This window comes from Odontesthes bonariensis, chromosome 19 (assembly GCF_027942865.1).
Source record: "Odontesthes bonariensis isolate fOdoBon6 chromosome 19, fOdoBon6.hap1, whole genome shotgun sequence".
NCBI classification, from domain to species: Eukaryota; Metazoa; Chordata; class Actinopteri; order Atheriniformes; family Atherinopsidae; genus Odontesthes; species Odontesthes bonariensis.
Window position 1 is genome coordinate 32,115,692 of NC_134524.1, and position 25,584 is coordinate 32,141,275.

At 46.9% G+C, this 25,584-nt stretch overlaps 1 protein-coding gene across 1 annotated transcript; it reads right to left on the minus strand.

The window, feature by feature from the left end:
• aco1 (aconitase 1, soluble) lies at nt 1–25,584 on the minus strand. The gene is made up of 21 exons (XM_075450520.1): nt 25,485–25,584; nt 23,997–24,129; nt 23,726–23,894; nt 22,886–23,023; nt 22,683–22,752; nt 22,419–22,602; nt 21,462–21,601; nt 21,191–21,362; nt 20,298–20,398; nt 19,924–20,040; nt 17,621–17,780; nt 17,381–17,516; nt 17,055–17,139; nt 11,760–11,916; nt 10,929–11,053; nt 10,735–10,839; nt 8,034–8,176; nt 2,165–2,312; nt 1,667–1,789; nt 1,258–1,443; nt 1–1,165 (listed from the first exon to the last, which is right to left on the minus strand). The coding sequence occupies exons 2-21, from the start codon at nt 24,103–24,105 to the stop codon at nt 1,049–1,051; spliced, it is 2,685 nt and encodes an 894-aa protein (XP_075306635.1). The 5' UTR covers nt 24,106–24,129; nt 25,485–25,584; the 3' UTR covers nt 1–1,048.

Genomic DNA, 25,584 nt, shown 5'->3' on the forward strand with positions numbered 1-25,584 from the left:
TCAATTTTAATCTTTTATTAGTAAATTCAGACTTAATGCTTTTTGATTGGAACAAACACAGAAGAATTAACACAACACAGCAGCAGCCTTGTCAGTCTTAATCATTAAAACAATCACTCATTTAGGACAAAAACAGAGTTATTATTAGGTGGTCACAGATAGATAGATAGCAGCAGATAAATGAAAGGATGCTGCAGTGGAAGATAACCACTCCTGGAATGCTCATCAGTGTTATTACAGCCGAGTGGCATCTAACTCAGCCTTTGGGAGTCCATCACCGTCGCTAACATCTCCACCAACACATCCCTGAACTAAACCTCCCACACACGGTCCATTGGGAGGCTTTTCTGGAGCTCTCAGTGTGTTTTCCACTTTGAATTGAGAATTTTAAACCTTAATGTACCCCTCGTTTCTAGAGAATCACTGACTTATCGCAGCTCGTGTGTCTTCTTTCCATCTGTGGCTGTCTCGTGTTCTCATGGGGACGGGGACAGTTCTACCCTCACCGGCTCAGTGCTTCATCTGTTCCTCGCTGTGAAAAACACTAAAAATGAGACGTGACTGGTTCACCAACATATACAGAAAACTCTCAGCACTTTGTTTAACAGCATCTTCTTCTTCTCTGCTTTGTTGGTGCATTACTGCCCCCTTTAGGTCAGAGGAACGGTGAGAAATCATTGGCTGGAATGTGTGATGTCACATGTGCTACTGATCACAACACATAATAAGAGCCAGGCACAAATAAACCAGTAAAACCCTCTGCACGGGTCCAGCTGTAAGTCTTTAAACTGAGTAGTGCTTCAATGATAAAGGTATAAATTACAGAGGAACCCAAAATCTCTTCTATTCAACAATACTACAGCTCAGACAGGCTTGAAGCGGTTTTATTGGGATCCAGTGTTAATTTGAGTCAGTTCTCTGTAAATGTCTCTGTGTGCCCAACGTGGGAAATGATTGGATTATTCTTGGACGGCGCTCTCCTCTCAGCCACTACCTGAATTAAAAGTTATGCTTTCTGTAGCTCAGAATAAAGAAGATTAACCAGATATTATTTTTCTGACATCTTGCGGATCATGTAGTTGAGGATTCCTCCGTGCTGGAAATAAGTCAGCTCCACGTCTGTGTCGAATCTCATGCGCACTTGGAATGTTTTCCCCGTGTCCAGCTGTGAGGGCAGGAGGAGAAGCAGGAGAAGCAGGTCAGGTGTGACGTCCAGAATCACGCCAGCGCGCTCAAACTCGTGCGTTCTCAGCTTACCGTCACGGTGACGATGGCCCTGGGTGTGAGCTGCTCGGGGATGAGGATGGTGTAGCGCTCCCGGCCCGTCAGCCCCAGACTCTCAGCGGTGTTTCCTGCTAGATACTCCAGAGGAATCACTCCCATCCCCACCAGGTTGCTGCGGTGGATTCTCTCATAGCTCTCTGCCAGAACCGCCTTAATACCCTACAGAAACAAAAGGTTTTGGAAAAGAAAAACTAAACACAACAGTCTTCCTCAGCAAATGGACTCGGGCTCATCACGAGCTGAGTTCCACAATGAGCTGATACTGTAACAACTAGGCAAACTCTATTTGATGACAAGGACCATGAGACAAGGTAAAAGGTCCGTTACAAGCCAGCCGAGTGGAGCCTGAGTTGATGTGATGAATTTGAAAAGAAGGACTCACCAGCAGGAAGGGGCCCTTTGCGGCCCAGTCTCTGGAGCTCCCCGATCCGTACTCCTTCCCTGCCAGAACCAGCAGCGGGACACCGGACAGCCGGTACCTCTCTGCAGCCTCAAACACGTCCAGCTGAGAGAAAGGAGGAAACACAGGGAGAGGATCAGCTGATCGCTTCATTTGCTCAGGGAGATTCCATCAACTGCATTAACAATCAAAGATTCCAGATTTCTCAATACGCAGATTTAAAGGAAAAATCTGGGACTACGAGCTGGACACACTGCAACGTTCAAGAATATCAACTCAAGTATGGAAGATCCAGAAAATAATCAGATGGTTTGATTAATTTGTCTGATACTAACAACTTTTTGACTGGCACAATTTGGTCCAAAAAAGACCAAAATTCAAAGCCCAAATTCCATTGAACCAACTTGTTCTCATTCTCTACGCATTTCCATAGAAACGAGGCATTTTAGCCAGAGTAACATGTCATATGAGCAGTCTGACCGTCTCTCCTGACGGCAGGTGAAGGGTTTGTGGCGCCTGCTTGTTGAGGAACTTGTTAAAGAGGCGGATGTTGGCGAACGTCCCTCTGGCCATGACAGCGTCGTTACCCCGGCGAGAGCCGTAGGAGTTGTAGTCCCGAGGGGTCAAACTGCCAAAACACAAACAAAGAGGGGCAGAAACTTTAGAGTCCAGGGGCCTCATACTGAGGGGAAGAAATATCTACAGGTACAAGACCTTTCCTTTCTGACTCTCAGACCGGAAAACTGAAAGCATGTGACTACGCAGAGTACAATAACACGACACCCCGTCACCTCCTGGCCAATCAGGAGCAAGAAGAAGAGTCAGGTCAAAGGGCCAATCACAGAGGTGGAGACCAGAAAAAAGTTGAGTTGATGAAAAAAACACAGAGACACGGAGGTGAATTCAGGGTGGAGTTGACAGGTGGAGGCGCAGGAGAGCTGGAGCTGACGGCACAAAAAGGCTAAAATCTAACTCATGCACAGTAAGCAGAATGCACACAGTAGCACAAAGAAACTGAGTGTGTGGAGCCAGAGAGACACCTCCTCAAGTCCATCTGAGTCCAGCAAACTCAGAGGAAGCAGGAGACACCCCCAGCTCCCTGGGAGGAAGCAGGAGACATCCCCAGCACCCTGGAAGGAAGCAGGAGACATCCCCAGCTCCCTGGAAGGAAGCAGGAGACATCCCCAGCACCCTGGAAGGAAGGAGGAGACATCCCCAGCACCCTGGGAGGAAGCAGGAGACATCCCCAGCACCCTGGGAGGAAGCAGGAGACATCCCCAGCACCCTGGGAGGAAGCAGGAGACATCCCCAGCACCCTGGGAGGAAGCAGGAGACATCCCCAGCACCCTGGGAGGAAGCAGGAGACATCCCCAGCACCCTGGGAGGAAGCAGGAGACATCCCCAGCACCCTGGGAGGAAGCAGGAGACATCCCCAGCACCCTGGGAGGAAGCAGGAGACATCCCCAGCACCCTGGGAGGAAGCAGGAGACATCCCCAGCTCCCTGGGAGGAAGCAAGAGACATCCCTCTGCATCCCAGGGAGGAATCAGGAGACATCCCCAGCTCCCTGGGAGGAAGCAGGAGACACCCCTCTGCATCCCAGGGAGGAAGCAGGAGACATCCCCAGCTCCCTGGAAGGAAGCAGGAGACACCCCTCTGCATCCCAGGGAGGAAGCAGGAGACATCCCCAGCTCACTGGGAGGAAGCAGGAGACACCCCTCTGCATCCCTGGGAGGAAGCAGGAGACACCCCCAGCTCCCTGGAAGGAAGCAGGAGACATCCCCAGCTCCCTGGAAGGAAGCAGGAGACATCCCCAGCTCCCTGGGAGGAAGCAGGAGACATCCCTCTGCATCCCAGGGAGGAAGCAGGAGACATCCCCAGCTCCCTGGGAAGAAGCAGGAGACATCCCCAGCACCCAGGGAGGAAGCAGGAGACATCCCCAGCACCGTGGAAGGAAGGAGGAGACATCCCCAGCACCCTGGAAGGAAGGAGGAGACATCCCCAGCACCGTGGAAGGAAGGAGGAGACATCCCCAGCACCCTGGAAGGAAGGAGGAGACATCCCCAGCACCCTGGAAGGAAGGAGGAGACATCCCCAGCTCCCTGGGAGGAAGCAGGAGACATCCCCAGCACCCTGGAAGGAAGGAGGAGACATCCCGAGCACCCTGGGAGGAAGCAGGAGACATCCCCAGCTCCCTGGGAGGAAGCAGGAGACATCCCCAGCTCCCTGGGAGGAAGCAGGAGACATCCCCAGCTCCCTGGGAGGAAGCAGGAGACATCCCCAGCTCCCTGGGAGGAAGCAGGAGACATCCCCAGCACCCTGGGAGGAAGCAGGAGACATCCCCAGCTCCCTGGGAGGAAGCAGGAGACATCCCCAGCTCCCAGGGAGGAAGCAGGAGACATCCCCAGCTCCCTGGGAGGAAGCAGGAGACACCCCTCTGCATCCCAGGGAGGAAGCAGGAGACATCCCTCTGCATCCCTGGGAGGAAGCAGAAGACATCCCCAGCTCCCTGGGAGGAAGCAGGAGACATCCCCAGCTCCCTGGGAGGAAGCAGGAGACATCCCCAGCTCCCTGGGAGGAAGGAGGAGACATCCCCAGCTCCCTGGGAGGAAGCAGGAGACATCCCCAGCTCCCTGGGAGGAAGCAGGAGACATCCCCAGCTCCCTGGAAGGAAGCAGGAGACATCCCCAGCTCCCTGGGAGGAAGGAGGAGACATCCCCAGCACCCTGGGAGGAAGCAGGAGACATCCCCAGCACCCTGGAAGGAAGGAGACATCCCCAGCTCCCTGGGAGGAAGCAGGAGACACCCCTCTGCATCCCAGGGAGGAAGCAGGAGACATCCCCAGCACCCTGGGAGGAAGCAGGAGACATCCCCAGCACCCTGGAAGGAAGGAGGAGACATCCCCAGCACCCTGGGAGGAAGCAGGAGACATCCCCAGCTCCCTGGGAGGAAGCAGGAGACATCCCCAGCTCCCAGGGAGGAAGCAGGAGACATCCCCAGCTCCCTGGGAGGAAGCAGGAGACACCCCTCTGCATCCCTGGGAGGAAGCAGGAGACATCCCTCTGCATCCCTGGGAGGAAGCAGAAGACATCCCCAGCTCCCAGGGAGGAAGCAGGAGACATCCCCAGCTCCCTGGGAGGAAGCAGGAGACATCCCCAGCTCCCTGGGAGGAAGCAGGAGACATCCCTCTGCATCCCAGGGAGGAAGCAGGAGACATCCCTCTGCATCCCAGGGAGGAAGCAGGAGACATCCCTCTGCATCCCAGGGAGGAAGCAGGAGACATCCCTCTGCATCCCAGGGAGGAAGAAGGAGACATCCCCAGCACCCAGGGAGGAAGAAGGAGACATCCCCAGCACCCAGGGAGGAAGCAGGAGACATCCCCAGCTCCCTGGAAGGAAGCAGGAGACATCCCCAGCTCCCTGGGAGGAAGGAGGAGACATCCCCAGCACCCTGGAAGGAAGGAGGAGACATCCCCAGCACCCTGGAAGGAAGCAGGAGACACCCCTCTGCATCCCAGGGAGGAAGCAGGAGACACCCCCAGCACCCTGGGAGGAAGCAAGAGACATCCCCAGCTCCCTGGGAGGAAGCAAGAGACATCCCCAGCTCCCTGGGAGGAAGCAGGAGACATCCCCAGCTCCCTGGGAAGAAGCAGGAGACATCCCCAGCACCCAGGGAGGAAGCAGGAGACATCCCCAGCACCCTGGGAGGAAGCAGGAGACATCCCCAGCTCCCAGGGAGGAAGCAGGAGACATCCCCAGCTCCCAGGGAGGAAGCAGGAGACATCCCCAGCTCCCTGGGAAGAAGCAGGAGACATCCCTCTGCATCCCAGGGAGGAATCAGGAGACATCCCCAGCTCCCTGGAAAGAAGCAGGAGACATCCCCAGCTCCCTGGAAAGAAGCAGGAGACATCCCCAGCTCCCTGGGAGGAAGCAGGAGACACCCCTCTGCATCCCAGGGAGGAAGCAGGAGACATCCCCAGCTCCCTGGGAAGAAGCAGGAGACATCCCCAGCACCCAGGGAGGAAGCAGGAGACATCCCCAGCTCCCTGGGAGCAAGCAGGAGACACCCCCAGCTCCCTGGGAGGGAGGAGGAGACATCCCCAGCTCCCTGGAAGGAAGCAGGAGACATCCCCAGCTCCCTGGGAGGAAGGAGGAGACATCCCCAGCTCCCTGGGAGGAAGGAGGAGACATCCCCAGCTCCCTGGGAGGAAGGAGGAGACATCCCCAGCTCCCTGGAAGGAAGCAGGAGACATCCCCAGCTCCCTGGAAGGAAGCAGGAGACATCCCCAGCTCCCTTGGAGGAAGGAGAAGACATCCCCAGCTCCCTGGAAGGAAGCAGGAGACATCCCCCGCTCCCTGGGAGGAAGCAGGAGACATCCCCAGCTCCCTGGGAGGAAGGAGGAGACATCCCCAGCTCCCTGGGAGGAAGGAGGAGACATCCCCAGCTCCCTGGAAGGAAGCAGGAGACATCCCCAGCTCCCTTGGAGGAAGGAGAAGACATCCCCAGCTCCCTGGAAGGAAGCAGGAGACATCCCCCGCTCCCTGGGAGGAAGCAAGAGACATCCCCAGCTCCCTGGGAGGAATCAGGAGACATCCCCAGCACCCTGGGGGGAAGCAGGAGACATCCCCAGCTCCCAAGGAGGAAGCAGGAGACATCCCCAGCTCCCAGGGAGGAAGCAGGAGACATCCCCAGCTCCCTGGGAGGAAGCAGGAGACATCCCTCTGCATCCCTGGGAGGAAGCAGGAGACATCCCCAGCTCCCTGGGAGGAAGCAAGAGACATCCCCAGCTCCCTGGGAGGAAGCAGGAGACACCCCTCTGCATCCCAGGGAGGAAGCAGGAGACACCCCTCTGCATCCCAGGGAGGAAGCAGGAGACATCCCTCTGCATCCCAGGGAGGAAGCAGGAGACATCCCCAGCTCCCTGGGAGGAAGCAGGAGACATCCCCAGCTCCCTGGGAGGAAGCAAGAGACATCCCCAGCTCCCTGGGAGGAAGCAGGAGACACCCCTCTGCATCCCTGGGAGGAAGCAGGAGACACCCCCAGCTCCCTGGAAGGAAGGAGGAGACATCCCCAGCTCCCTGGGAGGAAGCAAGAGACATCCCCAGCTCCCTGGGAGGAAGCAGGAGACACCCCTCTGCATCCCAGGGAGTAAGCAGGAGACATCCCCAGCTCCCTGGGAGGAAGCAGGAGACACCCCTCTGCATCCCTGGGAGGAAGCAGGAGACACCCCCAGCTCCCTGGAAGGAAGGAGGAGACATCCCCAGCTCCCTGGAAGGAAGCAGGAGACATCCCCAGCTCCCTGGGAGGAAGGAGGAGACATCCCCAGCTCCCTGGAAGGAAGCAGGAGACATCCCTCTGCACCCCTGGGAGGAAGTAGGAGGCATACCTCTGCATCCCAGGGAGGAAGCAGGAGACATCCCCAGCACCCTGGAAGGAAGCAGGAGACATCCCCAGCTCCCTGGGAGGAAGTAGGAGACATCCCCAGCACCCTGGAAGGAAGCAGGAGACATCCCCAGCTCCCTGGGAGGAAGCAGGAGACATCCCTCTGCATCCCTGGGAGGAAGCAGGAGACATCCCCAGCACCCTGGAAGGAAGCAGGAGACATCCCTCTGCATCCCAGGGAGGAAGCAGGAGACATCCCCAGCACCCTGGAAGGAAGCAGGAGACATCCCTCTGCATCCCAGGGAGGAAGCAGGAGACATCCCCAGCACCCAGGGAGGAAGCAGGAGACATCCCCAGCACCTTGGGTCTAATTCTGTGCTGGAGTCACAGAATGAAACTATCATCCCAATGACAGATACCTGCGTTTAGCTGAGGAGGATGAACTATTTATTCACAGGAAAGTTGGAAAGAAAGGCCAAGTTTAAGCTGGTCTGAAGCATTACGGTAACTTTAAAGTGGAAAAGATGGCTTTGTGATCTTTAACTAAATGATTAAACTAACTGGGCATAAGTTGGACTTTTCAAAGCCGCAGAACAGAAGCTGAAAGGAAAACAGAACTTTGACCACCTCTGTTATAAGACAGTGTTTTACAGGTATTTACAGCCCCCTGCTCACCCTCATGCCACCTTCATTGTAAAGTTTATACACCATGTTGTATTAAAATAATAAAGTACAGTTTTCCTCCAGTTGCTCACAAACCGCTGCAGATAAGGGAACATATCAAAGTAATGAACATTTCCTCGGCTTATGAATAAAAGAAATAAAGCCTGCAGAAGTCAGAGATGTTATTCTGACAGACTGTGTGTCCCCGCACAGTCTGTGTGCTTTCCCCTGCGTTCTGTGAATGCCACACTCCTTGTTGACCTGTAGTTTGACTCATAAAGAGGCCACAGGAACAGATGACTCACCCTCTGTCGGTGAGGTAGCGTGCTGCCGAGCTGGTCCTGGCGATGTTGCCCGCAGGTGAGATGTGGTCTGTGGTGACCGAGTCTCCCAGGTTCAGCAGCACCTGGGCCTCCTTTATGGACCGAGGAGGCTCCAGCTCCATGCTCTGAATAAAGACAAGGTGTCACGAAACATAAACGGGAGGACACAAAATCACCAAACATAGTCGAATTCAAAGCCAAAAACCACTGAAACCTCTGCACGCCGCATACATCCCCGCTCAGGAGATCCAGTTATTATTTATATCACCGAAGATAAAGGATGATTTTCACTACACTTTTCTGTTGACTTTACTGTGAACAGTGTAACCATGTCACAACTGAGAACCGAGGCGGACTCAGGTTCTCCAGACTGCTGCTGGTTGGGTCCAGATGTGGGAAATGATCACTTTAGGCCAAGCAGTCACCCTTTGAATCACAGCAGGCCATGTGCTTCCCTTATGGCTGCATGTTACCATCATCTAATGGCTACTTTCAGCCAATGTTCCCTCTAAGCTGCGCGCCTGCGCAATCACGCACATTCTCAGCGCACAAGAAAATCTATGTAGCACATGAAATAAAATTCACCATAAATGTGTTAATTAATATCTAATACCAGACCTAATGTTTTTCTGTACCATTTTTCAATGTAACGCAGTGAGTGACAGGTGTTCAGCCAATGATACGGTTTACTTACGCTATGCAGCCAATCAGAGCATTGATAGTGCTTTCATATGTGCCCTGCCCATACACGTCGTGCAGGTTAGCTAGCTAAAAACAGTGCGGCGGAGTTAAGAGACGCAACCCCTTATCATGGCGAATCGAACGGGCAGCGCCAGCGACACATCCACTCACCAAGCCAAAGTAAAAAAAGAAATGCAGTTCTTTGAGGATGGAACGGCTGTCTGAGTATGTGCAAATAGAAGAAAACTGGGTAAGAGTTTTTCTTTTTCGAGTGAGAAAGATCTACTCTGCAAAACATGCAGGCTGCAAGCATGACACTTCCCAGTATATAACATACTACACATCTCATGAACAACAAGATTTTGTCTTTTTCATTTTAAGTGGGCCAAATCACTGAAATGAAAAGTAAACTGATGAAAATTGCTGCTGTGATTTGATTCTTTTAATAAGCCATGTAACTTGCTATGATCCAAGGTTTTGAACAGGTGTGAAACTGGTGTGTGGCCTGGCGTGCACACCTGATGCTGCTCACAGTGCTCCTCAGTGTGCTCAGGGAGCTCGTGTGCATGCCCAGACACATGAAAAATTAGAGGGAACGTTGCTTTCAGCACAGTCCCACTCACTGGATGAAGAATATGGGGTTATCCTTCACATTCAGCACTGTTTTATAGGGGAGTGTTTCTCTCCCTAAGACGATTTGGTACGTATCCATTTACACGGAGTAAGATATGACTCACGGACGATTCATTTTTACACAGAACAATTGAGTTCACTTTGGTGCAGTCTGATGCAATTCTTCACATTTCTTTAACAAAAGATATCCATTTTCCATCTGAAATGAAAACACATCATTTCTACAAACGTGACAGCGGTTAGCTATGACAAATGCATTTAATAAAAGACCAGGGAATCAAGTATGCTCAGGTGTTTTAGGGCACAGAAAGAAAATATTAGGACTTAATCCTTTACTTTGTTTGGCATGTATTTGTCAGTGAACTACTGCCTGATTTTTTTTAACCACACCTCCCATGTAGTGAGGACTTGGGGGAAGACTCGTCCATTCCCACTGGCAGAGGTAGGTGAGGTAGTTAAAAAGCTTCTTGGCCGTGGATGAGATTCACTGAGATGCTGAAGGCTCCAGACATCGTGGGGCCGTTGTGGACGACACGTCTCTTTAATGTCGCATGCAGGTCTGGGTCAATGCCTGTGGAGCGGCAGACCGGGGTGGTGGTTGCCAGTTTTAAGAAGTGCGACCAGAGAGTGTGTTCCAACTACAGGGGTTCACACTACTCAGCTTTCCCAGGAAAGTTTACTCCAGGGTGTTGGAGAGGAGGCTCCGACCGATTGTCCAACCTCAGATTGAGGAGGCAGTTTTGGCCCAGGTCGTGGAACACTGGACCAGATCTTTACCCTTGCAGAGTTACGGAAGGAGCATGGGAGTTTGACCAGAGTTTTGTGGACTAGATGATCTCTTGTTCTAATGCCAACTTTGATCTTTTGTATGTTGCTTCCTTCTCATTAAATCTAAATATTTTCCATAGGTTAGATTCGATGGTGCATTGGAAACTGCATCATTAGGCATGTTGTATACGTGCTTACCTCATAAGCAACAACTGTGTGCATAAATTCCCCTTTACTGCTAGTTTTGAACAGGGCAGCAGGGGCTGATACACCACTAAATACACATGTATTGCTTTCATGGTTAATCCTGATGAATTTAGCTTTGTCGAATGCTGGGCTTAGCCTCAACCAAGATGATTGTGTAAGGTTATACACAGGTGAGGCAGAATAGTAATGGGTGCAGCCACACCATTCTTCAATGACAGTGCTGTGAAGCCCATCCGAGACTAGTTTCATTAACTTTACAGCGAGTTCAGGCGACCCAGGTGGTCTCCTCAGTTACCAAGATGACAAATTCCTCCTCCACAGCCATGAGTGTTATTGTCTTATTGTAGCTGTTGAAGTAACTGTGATAAATAGTAATGGAAGGTGTGATACTGACCAAATCATCAAAGAATGGCGGGGACTTGATGTAAGTTGATTTGGGATCCCAAGTATACAGATTATCAGAGGGAGCAACCAGAGAGTTCCAGCGTTCATTCACTTTCTGTAACAACAAAGCACATCCAAACCCAAAGGAATTATTTCCAATCAAACCACATCATACATTTAAAGATGCACACAACTAAAGCTTACCTCGATCTTCTCATAGATTTCTTTAAACATTGATGGAATGACAAAAGTTCTCTCCACAGCCTGGATCTCCTCTCGCGTGGGCCAGATGTCACTCAGGAAGATCTTTTTACCTTCTGAGTTGATGCCTGCAGTGAAGGTGGAGAAAAGACAATATTTAAAGAGTTATACTTTTCTATGTAGTTAAACATATCTGATGATGTCACGTGCAAAAAATACGTATAAATCACTTAGACAGCATGTTGGGCTCTGATGCAGGGAGACATGTGGCTTGATAAACTCCATCAAACCACATCTGTTGTTTGTGTGTCTCAAACCCAAACATGGTCGAATAAAAGACCATGTTTGGGTCCCGAACTATAAGAACACAATAACAACTGAATGTAGTTCAACCCAAGAGAAAACTGATGGCACTCACGGATTTAATTGATCAAAGTAGACCCAGTAAACAGGTGTTTTTAACTGAGCCAAACTAATGTATTTCAGCAGAACAGGTTCAGGTTTGTATAATCTGTTTCCACAGAAACAAGCTGCATCCGATTGGTTTGTGAACCACAGGATCCTGATAAATAGCAGGTCTGGTTGTGACTCTGTGCTAATGTGTGCAGCTCCTGATAGACAGCTTTGGTCATTACTGAAATGTGCTGGTTGGCAGACCAGTGCAGTTTGAGAAAGTCTCCAACAAAACCCGACTCTCCAATCAGTGTCATGCAGATTTGCTCCCTCACCCCAGATAGCATGTACATTTTGAGTTCTTCACTGCTCACATAATAACTGTTATTTTGTTCCAAAAAGTGTAGTTTGATGTCATGACTTTGACACACTAATACTTACCGATGGGCTCTTTCTCAAAGTTTATCCTCACAGTGCCAGCTAAGGCGTATGCGATGACGAGCGGCGGTGAAGCCAGATAGTTGGCTCTGGTGTTGGGGTGAACTCTGCCCTCAAAGTTTCTGTTGCCTGACAGGATGCCTGCAGCAACCAGATCCCCCTGACGCACAAATCAATGATACCTTAAACAATGCCAGTGCAACAGTAACATAACAAAAAAAGGCTGCTTCAGGTGAACAAAACAGAAATAAAAGCTAAATAAAGAGGGAAAAGATAACTAATGGTGTCGAACATATTCTCATTGTGGACAGATGGAAACTTTAACATAATATATGTGGGAACAGCCTTTTATAAATAGTGCTGTGGAAAAAGTCTTCAGCCACACCTCATTTCTTAATACACTGTCAGGAAACAAGATACAGCTGCAGAAAATGACTGAAACATGGTCAAACATAAACCTAAACACAGAATACAAGGCAAAAACAGCGTATGTACAGTTCTAAGGAGCTTGAATGTCTTGGTGGTTCTGAGTCCCGCTCTGCTCCGCTGTCATATGGGGTTCCACAGGGTTCAATTTTAGGGCCCCTGCTTTTCTCACTGTACCTGCTGCCCCTGGGTTCCATCCTGAGAAAGCATGGTATCTCTTTCCATTGTTATGCTGATGACAGCCAAATCTATGTGCCACTAAGGAAGAAGGATGCTTTCTCAACGTGAAACAGGCGCGGCTGTCGGCAGCAGGCAGTGATACGAAGGGAGATAAAATAGTGCCAAGCGATGTGAGGTCTGACTTTTTCCTGGAGAACGATTTTGTGATGCAAATGTATTACTCTGTTAAACGCATATTGTTTTGAGAAGCAAAACGCTTTATTTTTTAAGTCCCAGTCCACTAGCCGGACTACCTTCGTCAACACTAAAACAAGGCTGGAACGCGGCTCACAGGACGCAGCAGGGGGTAAGTCGATGTTCATAAACAATATTGCTAGTATGGGATGTCATACAGCTTCATGTCAAAAGAGGCAAACTATCCCTATAAGCAGTCTTCAGGAATAGTTCTCCAGGATTCTTGAAGGCCATCCCAAAGCTCTTCATTGGATGTGGGCTGCCTTTTGTTCCGTTTTCTGCCAAGATGATCCCACACTGCTTCAGTAATGTTGAGGCTCTGGGGAGGATTCATCCCTCCATCAGACCTGCTGCCACTGATTTTCAGTCCACTTCTTGTGTCCTTTGGCACAGCTCAGCCTTTTCTCCCTGTTTCCCTTCCTTAAGAACGGCTTCTTGACAGCCACCCTTCCATGGAGCCCATTTCTGATGAGGCTTGGGCCAACAGCAGATGGATCAGCTGAAGGTCCAGATGCATCTCTCAGCTCCTGTGTCAGGTCTTTGCTGGATTTTTCCTCTTTCTTAAGGACATCACTTTCAGATCCTGTTCACCTGCTGTAGATAGTTTTTTAGGCCAGACACTTCTTCTTTTGTCCTCCACTTGTCCAGTTTACTCAAATGTTTTAAGGACACGCTGCAGTGGGCACACTGAACTTTTCAGCTAATAGCTCTTTGGAAATCATCTGCCACACTGTGTGATCTTGGGTGTTTTCATAGTTAAAACTAAAGACACGGGAAGTGTCTAAAGATACAAAAGGATGGTTAAATTAAGTTATTTGGCCAGTTGTGTAGACAACACTGGTTCATCCCTTCAGTCAGGTGCTTTTTTATGCTTGTGTGATTCATAAGCCAATGTTAAAGGTAGGGTAGGAGATCCTGGATTTTGAGTCCAGCGAAGTTGCATTTTGAAAATACACAGGTAAAAAGTCCCAACCCTTTTCTTCACTTTCCCCCCGAAGGCACGCCTCTAGAGTACATGAACGCACGTGCGCTGTTCTGACAGCAAGCATTGATCGTTGCCGTATTTAGTATTACTCAGAGTACTAAAACTCTGGGTAAATGGAGACCCGTTATGTTCGTTATGTTCAGGTACTGCAACTCTAAAGCATATTTTGTCAGGTTGTAAGGTTAGTCTGTCACAAGGCCGGTATACATGGCGACATGACCAAGTATTAAGAAGTTTAGCTGCAGGTATTGAAGATAAACGAAGGCAGGTAAACTTAGGAGGGTCCAAGGTACAGAGAGTTGCAATTCAGTTTGTTCAAGAGGGGGAGAAAGTTAAAAAGACGATAAGGAGGCACGGCAGCTTGGAGGATGCTTGTGATTGGGAGATGCAGGTAGATTTAGGAAATAAGCTTGTTGTTCCCCAGGAGATAGCCTCTACAAACCTAAGGCCTGATATAGTCTTGTGGTCTAGGAGTAGAATGAGAGTCTATTTCATAGAGCTGACTGTTCCTTGGGAGGATTTAGTAGAGGAAGCATATGAAAGGAAAAAGCTTAGATATGTGGAGTTGGGGGCAGAAGCAGAGCAGCGAGGATGGAAGGTTAGAATCTGTTCAGTGGAAGTAGGATGTAGAGGATTTGTTGCAAAGTCTGTTGTCTCATTGTTGAGGGAGCTGGGTGTAAGTGGACAGAGTGTGAGGAAAATATTGCAGGAAATGTCAGATAAAGCAGTAAGATCCAGTCAGTGGATTTGGATTAGAAGATGCAATAGCAACTGGGGGCCCAGCAGGGGGGGCACTTAGGGTAAACAGACTTTTGAAAAAGCAAAGAAGAAGTTCAAGCTATTTAAGTGGAGGGTTTGGCACATGTGATCCTTTTGAAACCAGGCGGCCATTTTGGGTGAGTTGGCTTGGAGTGAGTTGTATGGATTTGTTTTTGATGGCATTGTTAGTGATTATAGGATTGTTTAGGTGAGTTTGTCTGCTGAATCTGCTAGTGTGTCTTGTCCTGCCTCCACCTCTGGCACCCTCTATATTTTCATTACCCCTACCCTAACCAGGGTTTGAATCCCAGTCCTGCTTTTCTTACCTCTTTTATTTCTTCCCCTACCCGAACCAGGGTTTGCATCCCCACCCCGCTGTGACTGGTGTGCAGTTGGTGAGAGTGAGTTGTATGGATTTGTTTTTGCTGGTATTTTAGTGATTATAGGACTATTTAGGTGAGTTTGTCTGCTGAATCTGCTAGTGTGTCTTGTTCTGCCTCCACCACTGGCACCCTCTATATTTTCATTACCCCCTACCCGAACCAGGGTTTGAATCCCATTCCTGCTTTTCTTACCTCTTTTATTTCTTCCCCTACCCGAACCAGGGTTTGCATCCCCACCCCGCTGTAACTGGTGTGCAGTTGGTGAGAAGCTGAGGTAGATTATGGTTGTTGTGGTGTGAGGGGCACTGTTGGCTGGCATTAGGGGGGTGACTCTGGGACGCCAGTGGTCATTGTCTAGCCTCCTGGAGGTGTCGTGGGCCCAACTAGACGAAACACTGATGAAAGGAGGTTCCCACCTGATGACCCCAATGATATGTTGGTCAGCACTGCTCATTGATCTATATAATACGGAGTGTAGGGAATTATTCACTGAGTCTGGTCCTTTATTTTATTTTATTTTATTTTTTATTTTCTTTAGCACAAGTTTCTTGTGTTTATATTGAATAGTATATGCTAACTATACGTTTAATAATGCTAGGTGCTAGCCAAGCTGGCTCTAGTTTAGCTTCCTGCCAAGCTTCTGGACGCGTAATTCGTTCACGGAGCAGGGTACGCGCACAGGGGGAAGGAGGGGGAGGGAGGTGCAGATTGCAGTTTGATAGACGGCATCAGAATCCAATCATTGTTAACGGTCCGTTCAGTATGATTGGATACTGTTTTTCCTAGATTGTACGTTCTAGAGGCCACTAAAACTTTTCATATTTGTGTCAAAACTTTTAATTAATTGGTTGCAATGGGGGTGTGAAGAGTATTTCAAGCAATATGTAAAAAAATGTTCCAGAAAAAGATCCCCTACCCCACCTTTAAGCTGGAGACTTAAAGCTATGGTTGGTAATCCTGTTCAGAAACACATTTTGTAATACTGGGTGAAATGGTCCGTCTATCCTGAGAGAAATCTATACAAGATGTATTTAGAAAAATGGACGAAAATAATCAGACCTCTGTGGCAGCTGCAGGACTGAGAAAAAGCTGACCAATCCGAGATCAGCGGGGCGCTGATCTCAGATTGGGGCGCCTACAAAAAAACAATCAGAAAACCAGGCTTTCTGCCTGCCCCCCTCTGTCGGCTCCGTCCTCCGCGCGCGCACGCGGTTCTACCGGTAGCGAAAACGACTTTATACGGCAAAAATGGCTTTGGATGAAGCACTGACGGAATGAGGAGGGGGGGGTGGAGCTTAGAGGAGGGGCCACTTTCGAATCTTGCTAGCTCTCTAGGATTACCTACCATAGCTTTAACAAAACATACATCCATATGAAAATGCTTGGCCCCTTTCAGAGGAATGTGAGCTTGAATATGGGCAATTGGAATTCTTCTTGGAACTTGAAGACATTTCATCTCTCATCTGGGAGTTCTAAACTAGATGGTTGGGAGTATCTGCTGATAAGCAGAGAGGGGCCGTTCATACTTGGCAGGTCATTACAGTCATATGACCAATGTGTGCTACAACATGCGACCAAAGTCATTCTCACCTACAAATTGTCTACCCGTCTGAAAGAGCAAGCTTTGGTCACAGGCTCCAAGGTGTGAATGTGCTGTGAAACTGCCTGGGGAGGAGAGACAGTCAGAGGAGTTACATGGCACTGAAAGGATCGGATTATTGGCTAAATTACAATCAGACTGAGTTATTAAGTGCATGTAGACACCTTAATCTGACTAAGAATTGGATCGGATGGGATTCAGACCCCGAGATAACTGGGTTGAAAGTTAAATTATACCTGCTTGCAGACGCTGAAGCACGTGGTGAATTGACTTTGCGTTCTGCGCATGCTCGAGATTTTTTCCCGGGGTCGTGACCCGGAAGATATCATTGTTGTTGTCGCCGTCAGAAAGAAACAAACAACGCGATGAAGAATGCTCCGTTGGGCATCAAGTTTGTGCAACAAGCAGCTCATCACAGACCAAATGTAGAGGGACGTAGCTTCATCTTGCTCTTCGTTCGCCATTTTCTCGAATGCCTGAGTTTGATTCGATTCATTCACCGTCATTTATCCAAGGATAATTACCCTTGCTCAACTCATTCTTCTTGTAATTTATCCAATTATCTGATCCTTTCAGTGCCATGTGACCCCACTGAATGCTGCATTGTAGGTGCTGGGAAGGTAATACCTGAGACCACCTCCTTTGTTCAAAGATGAGTGGAGTGGGTTGGGGTTTTTTTTTCAGCCACAAAAACAAAACAAACTTTTCACAGTACTCGAGATCACTGATACCTGGGTTATGGCATCCACCACTGGTTCTGGGAGCGGTCCACTGTTGCCTATACATGTCATGCAACCGTAGCCAACAACCTCAAAACTAAAAGGAGAAAAAGAAACACACAAATCATAGTGAGTGACACATTTCAAATAGAATATAACATATACAACCATTAGAACTTTATGGTATTTTTAGGATCTATTCGTTTCATGTCTGCAGATGGGGATTTTAGATGAAAGAGTCAGAAGCAAACAGAGGCAGGAGGACACAAACATGAACATGTGTGGGATCATCCAAACTTCCTGTCAACTAAATGAAAACGATCATTTGAGCAGCTTACCCCAGCTGGAAGAGGTAGTCCATAACACCGCTCTCTTTCAGGTAGTAGGTGACCACTCCACTGCCGGGCGACAGGCTGGTCTTTATGTACGGCTTCACACTCAAACCACATTCTATCGCCTTCTTTGCGAGGAGTCCTGGCACAAGAGGGTTCAACATTTATTGATTTAAAGTGTCAAATAAGTGCCAACAGTAAAAGTAGTGAATCCCGTCATGTGATCTTCAAACAAAGGAAGTGCACCTGCTCCCAGCATGACGGATGGGTTGCTGGTGTTGGTGCAGCTGGTGATGGCAGCGATGACCACCGAGCCATGGCTCAACGTAAACTCTTTGCCACCGAAGTGGAAGGGGACCGCGGCGCTGTGGCGTTCAGGGGCCACCTGGAAACCCTTGAACCCTTGCTGAGAACATTACAACACGTATGCTTTACATATGAAGTCAAGTAGCACAATAAAAAGATCAACGATGGAGTTAAAATTTGAATTCTTATTGAATTTAACTCAACAGGTGAGTCTTTGAACTGTAACAAAGCACTGGCTTTGTCTTACTTTGATACAGGAACTTAAATAGAACTGTTTAGGCATAGTGAGTTGATCAGAATTTAATAAAGATCACTAATCTGACTGAATACATTTCAGTAAGAATTGGAAAGTTCCAGCAGGAAACAAAGTCAGATGTGGCAGCAGAGAGTCGGCTGTGTATGAAAGTAGGAAGAGCAGATGGTGAGAATCTTCAATTCAAACAAATTTCATCACAGAGGGTTTCCACCACAAAAGAAGAACGCAGTTTCTCTTCTTCTCTGACACTTAAAGTGTTCAACCACGGAGCAAAAGAAAACGATGCACAAGATTTCCAGATGAATGTCTATCAATACATTTTCTGGCATTCAATAGCGTGTGCTGTACCATTTCAAAACCTCACAATGTTGAGCCTGTCATGTCACGCTGAAGCTAATGTTGTGGTAAGAAAACAGATGTACGAGGCATGGTTGTACCAAGGAGGCAAACTTAAAGGGATAGTTCGCCTCTTTTGACATGAAGCTGTATGACATCCCATACTAGCAATATCATTTATGAACATTTTCTTACCCCCTGCTGTGTCCTGTGAGCTGAGTTCCAGCCTCGTTTTGCCGTTGACAAACGTAGTCCGGCTAGTTGGCTGGGGTTTAAAAAAATAAAGCGTTTTGCTTCTCAAAACAATATGCGTTCAAAAGAGTGATACATTTGCATCACAAAATCGTTCCCCAGGAAAAAGTCAGACCTCACAATCGCTTGGCGCTATTTTTTCTCCCTTCGTATCACTGCCTGCTGTGTAGACCGTGCAGACCGAGCAGTCCCCTGCTTCCGAGCAGTAAACACTGCAACAGGTGTGGCTGTCGGCAGCAGGCAGTGATACGAAGGGAGAGAAAATAGGGCCAAGAGATTGTGAGGTCTGACTTTTTCCTGGAGAACGATTTAGTGATGCAAATGTATTACTCTTTTGAACGCATATTGTTTCGAGAAGCAAAACGCTTTATTCTTTAAGCCCCAGCCAACTAGCCGGACTACCTTCATCAACACCAAAACGAGGCTGGAACTCGGCTCACAGGACGCAGCGGGGGGTAAGAAAATGTTCAGAAATTATATTGCTAGTATGGGATGTCATACAGCTTCATGTCAAAAGAGGCGAACTGTCCCTTTAAATGTAAAAACACATGATAAGCATGAGCACAAGTCTTTAAGCATGGGTTATTGAGTGTTCCGAGGGTTTGATGTACAGTCAGGTGTTATAAAGTCAGTCTGACAGCACACACCTTCCATGTCCCAATCTTATTTTATTGGAAAACATTGAACAATGCCCGTGAAACAATACAAACTTTTTTTAACTGCACATGAGGTCATGCTCTCAAATATAAATGGAAGGTTTAGAGCATTGCTGTCCAAACTACTAAATTACCTAAACTAAAATAAAATAAATCAGTTCCTTCAGTCTTTCACTTTTCACTTAATTTTTCATTTAAAAACAAAAAAAATAAAAAACTTGCACAACAGGTTAGACTACAGACCTGTGTTGAGCCTAAAATACTGCACAGCAGTATTTCACTTTTACAAAATCACGAGCTTTGAGGTCAGATAAGATCGGTGGATAAGATCGGTTTCACGTGCAAAGTATCGGTCGATTGCCGATCACCCAAAATGAAGGCAATTGGGGCCGATTGATCAGTGCACCCCTATAAAGCACTGCTAAGAATGAAATAACGTCAGAATAGTAAATGTTTTGTCAGGTCAGTATGATCAAACTTCAGAGGGTTTAGCTTAAACTGGGAACACAACAGGAAGTAATCGTCTGACACTAAAAGTTGGTACATAAGTTTCAACAAGAGCAACGTCTTTGCTGTAGCTCATCAATACCTCAGCACTGAACTAGGACCAGGTTAGTGTTCTCAGTTCCCATCCTAAACTCTGTGCGTTTAAAGCTTTTGAAAGGCTTTTTTTTGTGAATAAAAGCTTTCAAATTTTGTTTCTCGTGGATGTCCAGTAAAAATGTAGCAGTACTGGGACCTACCTTTGCTCCCAGGCATGTTTCAAAGTCTGTCTTCATGTCAGACACAGTGATCCTGTCCTGCGGTCTTTTGGGACCGCTGCAGCACGGAACAACTGTGCTGAGGTCCAACTCAACAACCTGAGAGGGGGCAGACCAGAGAGGTTCATCTCACCAATCACATCTATCTTACTATTCTGTCCACTGGTGCACTCGGATCACAAATACAGAATTATACATTCATAAGTCATTATTTACAATTTACATATGATCATTAAGTGGCAAAAAATCCCAACATTTCAAATTTTAAAGGTTAATAATAATTAGCATTCATGGTCTCAAAATAAGTTGATAATAATAATAAGAATGGACAAAACCTGAAAATGAGGTTGACCTACCTGAGTGAAATCTGGGTCCTGAGCAACATCGTTATAGTCTCTGAACATGCCCACTCTCTTCAGGTACTTTGTAATGTAGGCCAGCTTTTCTGGTTCTCGCCCTGAATCCAGAGAAGAAAAGAGTTGAATTAAGACATTATTCCCTTCTGATGAATCGGAAATAAGTCATTGAAATGAGCTTGGAAAGGGTACAATGAAAATTAACAATGGAATTATTTAGATTTCCAGAGAATATTGAACAAAACTCTCATGAAGAAGCTGTTCCAACCTTATGATGCAATTCTACTAAAGAGGAAAAGGTAAAACATCAGAAGTACTCTGAATTGATAATCCTAAGGGGTGTTAGCTCGATTCTTTCATTGGAATCTCAAGTTAAATAAAGTATTTATTGGTGTTCACATGTGAAGTATGGCAGCGCTGGGCTCAGAGGGACAGAGCTCTCGCAGGAAATCCGTCAGACCGAGCCCCGTTTTCCGGAAACATTTCATATTTATATGACCCTTTATTTCCTAGAGGTTGGACTTACACTCGACAGAGTATAATTGGACATGAGCAGGTTCAACACCGTCTTCGTCATGTTCTTTGGATAAGCCAAACAATGTGAGTGTGTGAATGTTGCTTTAAGCTTGCATCTGCTTTCCCAGACTCTTTATCTGACCCAGTTATTTAGTCCCGCTATGTCACCTTGAAGTCTTGGACATACATTGCGTTTATATGAGCAGTGGGAAAGTACAAACTAGGAACCTAGATTATTTAGTAAAATACAGAATATGAATTCATACTGTCTAAGAACAAAGCCAATTTTAACAGGGGAAAAACCATATTTTCATATTGAATCGAGGTCTGAGCCTGAGTCCCTCTGCAGCAGTAACGCCTCCCTGCTGGACACTCACCTGTCTGCTCCAGGTATTGAATGCTGACGTCATCCACAGGGAAGAACGCTGCCGTTGCTCCGTACTCCGGACACATGTTGGCGATAGTGGCTCGGTCAGCAATGGACAGCTGAGCCACACCCGGGCCGAAAAACTCCACAAATTTCCCCACAACGCCCACCTGACGGAGGTGCTGAAGTGCAAAGGGCAAGGAACGATATCATGTCAGGGATGCTGGGTAAGAAAAGACAGCATTTTGCTGTAAAAGCTGCATGAAACTACAGCCAACTACCTTTGTAACAGTGAGGACGATATCAGTGGAGGTGATGAGCTTGTTTGGGGTCCCGTGCAGCTTGTATCCCACCACTTCAGGCAGCACCATGCTTATTGGCTGACCCAGCATAACGGCCTCCGCTTCAATCCCACCAACACCTGAAGGTTGGAGGACGCTGGTAATTTAGGACTTTATGATCGCTTCACTTCATTGTCGGATCATTACACAGAACTTTATATATATGGGGAAATTATAACTAAGAGCCAGGAATGCAGCACACAGCGAGCGTCGGATAAGATTTACACACCAAAAACGACACTCGCCATCATGTGAAAGTGGTTAAACGTATATTTTGCTTCACACTCAACTGGGACAGGGCAGTTAATGCTGAAATGAATAAATGTTTCCAATCCAAAGTTAATACAAAAGATTTTTAAAAAATCAATATGTCAAGATGCATTTTCTAGAAACTGGATAAAATACCGGCATAGCCATTTTAGTATGTGGCTAACCTGCAATAGCTAAACTTAAATAAATAATAAAACATCATCAAATTAATGTGCAACCCATTTCAGCGTCTACGACCACACTGCTAAACTCCGGACAGTACGTTTTTCTACTGCAGCATTCAAAATATCTGAGAGAAAACTGCCTGCTAATCCATCCAGCAGAGAGTCTCCAGGCTCAATAAGCTCCACTTTCAGGTAAAATACTCCATCTGCTTTGTTGCTGCCAAACACTCTCCGTTAGGTACTTGCTGGTTTCCGATTGCTTTATAAAAAGATTTTCTTGAAACAGAATATAGCCACATGTTGCTGTTCAAAGTGAGGATGATGACCACATAATGTGGTGCAGAATATCAAAACAAGCTAAAAAAGACTAAAATAACCCAACCTGTATATTAAAACTAGATAATAATGAAGTTTGTTAGAAATAAGCCATGTTAAGTGTTACTTGCATACATTATTGTCTTACCCCAGCCCAGAACCCCCAGCCCATCGATCATAGTGGTGTGGGAGTCAGTGCCCACCAGACTGTCGGGGTAGAAGAACCCATCGAAGTTAAACACCACCCGGGCCAAATACTCCAGGTTGACCTGGTGAACGATTCCTGAACCTGGAGGAATGATCCGCATGTTCCTGAAGGCTTTAGAACCCCACTGAGAGAACAAACATCACATGACTGAACAGAAAGACTGAATAAAACCAGTCAGACATAAAAAGCAGGGAAGTTTCATACCTTTAAAAACTGGAATCTTTCTTTGTTGCGGTCAAACTCCAAGTCCTGGTTTTTTTGAAGACTGTCAGACCTACAGGAATAAAGCAAAAGGTTAGATAATACTTAAAATCTCAGCAAAGACTGAGCAGAACAATATATCATCTGTGAACTGATGGTGCTATTCTGGTCCGATGGTGGGAAGACTCCAACGAGCCCGTTCTTACTTCCTGTTAAAATCCACTTGGATGGAATGATCGATGACGAGGTCAGCAGGACAAACTGGATTAATCTTTTCTGGGTCGCCTCCTAGTTTCATCACTGCATCCCGCATGGCAGCAAAGTCCACCACAGCAGGAACCCCGCTGCACAGAGCGTTCAGATAGCACAGGTCAGAGGGAAAAGGCTAAACTAGTCATCCGTTTCTTCATACTCAGTACTTTCTGTTGCAATGACTCCCAAGCCCATTGTAGCCCATGATATGTTGCTTCAATATTCTTAAAAAAAAAAACACTTCCCTTCCCCAGCTGGTGACCGTACATCTCTAATGTTGGAGGAACTGGTGGATTTGCCGGGGTGCAAGTGGCAGTGGATTAAAAATAAATGACAGCGTGTTTGTGTATGGTAACGAGACAAAACGCCATCAAGAGCAACAATGTGGCTCACCAAAGCAATTCTTGACAGCTTTTTGCTACAGAAGTCTAAGATGTATAATGTGTAAAGTACATTAAGCTTTATAATACACACAATACTTGTTCCAAGGATCCATATATTGTTGATTTGGCTCGACAAAAGATTTGCTGCCAGTTATACATATAGAGAATAATGCTACTAATAGTTAGTTCTTCTTTTAACTTGTGTTTATACATATGTAATGAATGAGAACTGAATTTAAGTTAGTTGGACAATAACTATAAATCCCTCAGAGGGGCGTCACTGGTTTTGGCCATAAACATGACTGATAATACACTGTGTGTAATACATAAATGTTTTACATGATACAAACAAAAAAAAACAAGAAACCTAAACTGTAGAATCAGGTGGGTGGAAGTGTGGTATAGACGTACGTGAAGTCCTGGAGGATGACACGGGCCGGCCTGAATGGCACTTCTACAGTTTGAGACTGAGTCTGCTTCCAGTTAAGGATGCTTTCAACATCCGAGCTCTTCACGAGAAACTCATCACAGTTCCTGACAGCAGACTCCAACAGCACCCGGATGGAGAACGGCAGACGGTCTGAGAAGCAGATTGTTGATTAAACTTTTGATCATATGCAACTACGACTAAGCTATTAGACGAGAGGTCTCACTTCAACATGCAGTTACATTCTGCCGTTACCATATCTCGGATCTCCAAGCTTGGTCAGATTGAACAACAGCTTCGTCGGGTCCTTGGGGTCGAGAGGCTCGACTATATGTTGAAAAGGATTTTTCATAGTTGCTGACATCCTCCTCTATGTGCCCGTAGCAACCTGGAACAACACATAAACTTAATAAGCCTGATGTAAACACTGGAAGGTGCACAGCACAAGCAGGGAAGGCTTAAGTTCACATCCGAAGGAAATTAAAGCAGAGCAAGAGTGTCAATACAGAGGCTAGAGGGTTAACAATGAGGCCTACTCTACAATCTTTCCATGGTGTGCAAATGGATTAGCTTTGATTGCAGTGCATGCATAAAGGTGAAGCGGACGGTCATTGAACTCTAGCCCACGTTTTGCAAATCTTACATAACCCAATCCCTTTAGAAATCAGGAAAGTGTGCGGCCAACTGGTGAAAAGCCGCTGCTGGTTGCAAACCAACACAGTGAACACAGTAAGTGAGAAGCGGGTTTGGCCACATGTGATTTCCTTCAGAGGCGTTTATCTGTGTCAAAGTTGAAATGATAAAAAGAGCTTTTGACTGCGCCTGTACATCCAGAAAGGCTGCATATTTGGATGATCAGCTTTAACCTAAGCTGCCAGGTTCAAAGTCACATCATGAATGTTACATCACATGGTATACGCAAGCAGAGTTACCTGCCCTAAGCCTTTACATCAAACATATGCGCCTGGTGTCAAAGTATGACCAAATATAAGGCACATCAACTGTGATTAGCACATTGCTAAATGCACACGTAATGACTGGAGCTCGGTATCTCTTTGTCCTGAATGCATCCATTTTTCAGTAAATGAAAGTTATGAGTACCAAAATCTGAAACTATATGATCAGACTCATTGCTTTAAATCAAGTCTTTAATCTAAGTTACAGATCCATTTCATCAGCAATTCAGCAAAAAAGTTTTAGCAAAAAAACATGACTACAGTCCTCAAAAAAACATTGTTTTCACATCAGTAAATGATACCAAAATTAGATAAAAACAGAGCTGAAGTTGTCACTTTAAAGTGTAGCCTGCTTTAAGAAAAAAGAACAAATGTGTATCCTTCAACTTTACCCAAAACAACAATTAGGCTACAACGGTACTTTAGCTGTGTTAATCCCCTACGCGTTTCATTCATATTTCCAACCATCCAGCTTAATTTGGCCTCTTAGCATTAGCTCCTTTGTCAAACATTAACTAACACAGTCACTGCTTTATATGAGAATACAAAAGGAAAGCAATAACCCTGGAAAACTTGCTTGTTATTATTTCAATAACTACTGAGTCAGCATGACTTGTTTTACAGGTGAAAGGTGGAGAGTTTTAAAAATGACAGGCAAAGTTAGCTAACGTAGCCTACGCTTCGTATATGAAAAACAAGGAAGAGTAAAATATACTATTTGCGACAGACGACAGAGAAACAGTTAATAAAACAGCAAATTAAAATGTGTCGGTTATTAGCTACTTACTTTATGGTGCAGCAGAGGAGACACCACCGCTGTCAACCTATTACTCTAAGAGAGAAGAAAAAGAAGGAAGAAAAAGAATACTTCTGTCTTCCGCATCCAA